At 35.6% G+C, this 5,011-nt stretch overlaps 1 protein-coding gene across 1 annotated transcript; it reads right to left on the minus strand.

Moving 5' to 3' along the window:
• Positions 1–2,684: 2,684 nt before the first annotated feature.
• On the minus strand, positions 2,685–4,076 carry LOC143568007 (putative receptor-like protein kinase At5g24010). Its single transcript, XM_077054273.1, has one exon. The coding sequence runs from the start codon at positions 4,074–4,076 to the stop codon at positions 2,685–2,687; it is 1,392 nt and encodes a 463-aa protein (XP_076910388.1).
• Between the last annotated feature and the right edge of the window lie 935 nt (positions 4,077–5,011).

Consider the following 5,011-nt stretch of genomic DNA (forward strand, 5'->3'; position numbering starts at 1 on the left):
AGACACTAGACTTAGGTTATTTAAACAAATAGACAAGTTGTTTAATTGTACTTATAATTTTCTTGTATTTCTTGTTATAAACTTATGTACTTGACGTTTAAATTAATTAATGATAATATAATCACTTAATAGTGTCACATGTGCTTTAAGCAATTTGTACGTCACACTCGAGAGTTTCTGCTTAAGCCGGGGTGTTACATTGATCCTAATTATTTTAATTATTTCAAGCTCTATATACAAATTTATCATCGACGTCTATTTTGTTTTTGATTTCATATATTTCTAGACATGAAATATTTTATTGAGATCTCTTAATTTTCTGGTACCTGAGGTTTTTCTAGATCCATCATGTCTATTGTCTCTTAAAGAGAACCTTTTATTATACATCGACTTGACCATATTTATCACTTGCTCCTTTTCAAGGATTTTATTCATGAAACTGATTGTTCTGTCACGCATTAAGCATGCCATAGACTCTTTACTAATATGTGGTTGTCCTTCTTGGACACCACCCTTATCTGGAGCAGCAGTTGGTTTATGTGACTTAGCTTAGTCACTCAATTCAAGTCAATGACCGCGTCTAGTAATTGATATAATAATCTTGGTCAAGTCGATGTATAATAAAATGTACTCTTTAAGAGACGATAGACATGATGGTTCTAGAAAAACCTCAGGTACCTGAAAATTAAGATATCTCAATAAAATATTTCATGTCTAGAAATATGTGGAATCGAAACAAAATAGACGTTGTTGATAAATTTGTATATAGCGCTTGAAATAATTAAAATAATGAGGATCAAGAATTAAGTCGTGCTGATAACATGTTGTAAAACAACTATATCCTGTTAGCAATATGGAAAGAATGAGGGAAATGACTTCTTATTCGTATCTCAATATGGTGCATGAGCCCTCAATATAGGCTGATTACGTTGATTACATAATTAACACAAAGATATGTTAAGTACATGAAAAGTTATAATATAATTGTACATAAGTGGAGAGTCACTATAATAACTATAATTCATAACAAAATATTTATTTTATTTTATTTATTGATATTAACTTTGGTAGATTGCACAAAAAACAGCCTAGAGTTTCGTAATTGAAATAGTTTGATCTTTCATGATAATCCAACAATTTAAAACGGGTCGGGTTTTTGGATTCAAAAATTGACAAGTGTTACATTTATCACTTTGGGCCCCACTTGGGGACGCGACCCCCCTTGAATGAGGGTAATAGGGTACATTTCACGCTTTCTAACTCATATCAATGTCTATTCGTATTTCCTCATTGGTATTAACTAAATCCAATTACCCATATTGTTTGACGACGCTCAAATCACCAACACTACTTAACATGTATCAAGATGGAACTTGTGTTTAGACAAGGTAATCCACTTATCACCTCTTTGATGGAGGTGGAAGCACTTTCATTTTGATCTTGGATGCTTCTAACGTTGGCTCCAAATTATCTATCCTACAATGTGCAAAGTGATTCCATTTTCTTTCTTTGAAAGATCTATCACGAATACTTCTACTTAAGTTCATATTCTTACATGCCTTGAAGAAAAATCTGATCAAGGTGAAGTTGACCAAATTTAGCCACTTTTATGTTGGTGTCAACTAAATGGAGATGGTTAGTGTTACATGGTCCCGAGACGTATAAGAGCGTATGTACCCTTACAAACCCGTTTTGCTAGAAAGCGTTCTCTGTCAACCCACTTTAACCCGTTATATGAGATATAGCTGCTACCTATTCGAACCCAAAATTTTTGAAAGTGACCCATAGCAACCCATTTTTAGGCTAGTCGGTCAAAATTGTTCGATATAGTAATATAGCGTCGGCCGATATATGAGACAGTTTTATAATAGGCATCAGACTGTCACTAACGAGTATAAGCGCAGCATGCTAACTCTGAGTTTATCAAAAGAAACAAAGCGCTTTAGCCCGTAAATCTAAAAGCCTAAAAAAAAAAGAAGAAATAAAAAATTGGAGCCAAAACATCTAGGAGAACCTCGCACAGGTGATTCGTCCGTGTTATTTAAACCAAGTCGAGGATAATTAGTCCATAAATCAGTTCGTACACATACTTGAAGAGATGTTGAATTATACTGAATGTGGCCCGCTGGTAAAAAGCCTGCTGTAAAAGCTGATAATTTCACTACATTAATCGGGACGTTATAAAGGTTGATTCTCAAGTTACCTATGACTATAAACATAAAAATGAACTAAAATTGGTAAAAGTTCTGCAATAACAGAAAACAGACAGAATATTACATACAATATTGTTTATTTGTGTATAAAGAAAGTACCACAATCACAACAAATTAAGTTCAAAAATCTAACAAAACAAGAACTTATATATGCATCAACAACTGGGCAGAAAAATATGTCCCAAAACAAGCATATGACGTTCGAGTATCATGATTGGATCTCGTCACAAAAAAGCCATCGTTCTTGAGAAAACACAATAACAGCATTCATCTTGCAAACTACAAGATATATATTATATTGTTATTTTCACAAGAACAATTGTTCGCTTGTGATCAAAAGCCAAGTATGATAGTTCAGAAAATCAAAACATTTGTTCAAGAACTTTATAAACTTACGGCGTGTGGCCATATCCAAACTTGAGTGTCCCTACTTCAACTTACATCTTCGTGCATTTGAATCAACTTTTGAAACTAAACGTTAACCACAGTAGACTTCAGGTAACCAGATTTAAGATCAATTTCAGATACATCAGTTGGTACTCGTGACCATCCAACTAAAGCTTTGGCCTCGGTCTTTCTTCTCATAACCAGGAACGCAATAGCCAGTAAACATACTGCAGCTGTCAACGATAGTAAACGGTTCATCTGACCACCCGACTGACCTTTAAGCTCCAACTGGCCAACACACACTTCACCATCAAGACTACTCATTGAATTATTCATCTTCCAGATCTCCAACCCGTTTAATATCCCATCAACCGCATGCGGCATGCTCGATTTCGAAGGACTGATATCAACCCTTATAACATCAGAAAGCTTCTCAGAATCCACCACAAAATCAGCATAAAACGGCGAAGCCAGCATATAGTTCGTGAGACTCGAAAGATCCAAATCCTCATAAACCAAATTCCCATTAATATAAACATTAAAATAAATCATCCCAATCGAAATACTCGCAATATCACAGAAATGCAACCTTACAAGATAACTAAACCCGTTTTTCACAGGAAAAGCCCAAGTCATATTCATTTTCGGGACCGTACCATTCAAACCGATAATATATCTCGCACTGTTGTACATATTATCCGGCCCCACCTCACGGCTCGCACCACCAACCCGGTAATTAATCCGGCCACCAAAATGAAGCTTCTTGTAACTCATCTCCGACCCGTCACTCAGTTTCAAAAACTCGTCATCCGGAACCCAATTTCTCCATAAGGAATCATTAAAAGGAGTCACTTTAACACCACCAACACTAACCCTATAAACACTCTCAAACCCATATCTCATATACCCGTCCGAAACCAGATCTTTCGGGGCCGAAATCACCTCGATGGCATTAACGAAAGCGAAGCTCGTCTTATCGGCCGGAATAAACCGGATTTCGACCTCGTTTTGATCAACCCAGATCATAAAATCCTTAATAACTACAGTGCTGGTGTAAAATCCTTTTGAAAGAGAGAAATTATATAGCAACACATACCCATTAGCAGACACATGAAACTGGTCATGACACGTGGGTCCAACGTAATTAAAATCGAATTTGTGGAAATGAATACGAACCAAGTGAAACCCTTGTTGTAGAATCTTGAACTTGTAATACGCTGGGCTGGTGAAAACCCTTGCTGTGTGGTAAATTGGGGGTAAATTAGGATCTGGGTCTGTGTTGTTTAAGGGTAATGACGCGGTTGATTTAAGAGATGGTGACGAGCCGTCGCCGGTGAAGGTGCGGTGGTCAAAGTCAACGATTGAGGGTGCGGCGGTGCCGCAGGCGATGAGGTGGTGGTCGGCCGGAGAGAAGGCAGCGGCGGTGGAGATGGAGAGGAGGAGGAGGAGAAGAAGATGTGGGATTTGGGTGTGCATGGTATTAGGGTTAGGGTTTGAGGGTGGAATTGAATTGATAAATCTGGAATTTAGTTATTGTGAGGAGGAAGAAGTGTTTACGCGTGGTGACCTGGCATTGGGTGTGGACTTTTTCAATATTTATTATTAAAGTAACGGTTTTTATACGGTGGCACATATGATTCAATATTTAAGTTTGGCCACTAAAATATTACCTGTTGCTAGTCGACCGAATACTTTTTGGTATTTTGTGTTTCATGGTTTGTTTTCTTTAGTTTATTAAGTTTTAACCTTTTTCACCGGCTCAAATGAGAAGGAAGAAATGATTTATGGTTTAAAAAAACTTTTTAAATGAAAATAATAAAAAATTATAACTCAAAATATAAATCAAAAACAAAAAAAGTAAAAAACTTAAATTTAAAAGAGGTACTGAAGTAGCATAGTTAGTTGGCAAAACCTCGATTATGATAATGACAGTTAACTTCAGGTTTTAAAAAAACGAGAAATTAAAATATTACAAAATGACCATTTTACCTCTGATTTAACAGACAAAATTGACGAGGTTAGAAAAAAGTATTAAAATAGCATGCCTTTGAAGGGTGATGGTTGCAATGAATTCAAAATGGTACCAAAGTTGCGTAAGTAAGCAAATCACAGGTATAAAAATAACACTTAACTCTAAAAATAATAAATAAAACTAAGAGTAAAAAAACAAATAAATAAAACCCATTACAACAATTTGAAAGGTTATTGAAAAACTTATGTTTTATAAAAATATAAGAGTAGATTATGGTTTTGGTCCCGTGGTTTATCATTTTAACCATTTCAATCCAAAAAAAAACTTGTTAAGGGTATCTGGTTTAAATTCTATAACGGTTTTGATCCCTCGTCCAAACTTCGTTACAAATTTCAGTTAAATAAGGGTCAGGTGCCCCTCCACATGATGGTTAATTTAG

This window comes from Bidens hawaiensis, unplaced genomic scaffold (assembly GCF_021521415.1).
Source record: "Bidens hawaiensis isolate Kalapana, Puna unplaced genomic scaffold, B.hawaiensis_p1.1 tig00023791_1, whole genome shotgun sequence".
NCBI lineage: Eukaryota > Viridiplantae > Streptophyta > Magnoliopsida > Asterales > Asteraceae > Bidens > Bidens hawaiensis.

Bases quoted from the DNA above. Each gene is read 5' to 3' on its own strand.
- LOC143568007 (XM_077054273.1), bottom strand. From the start codon at position 4,076: ATGCACACCCAAATCCCACATCTTCTTCTCCTCCTCCTCCTCTCCATC.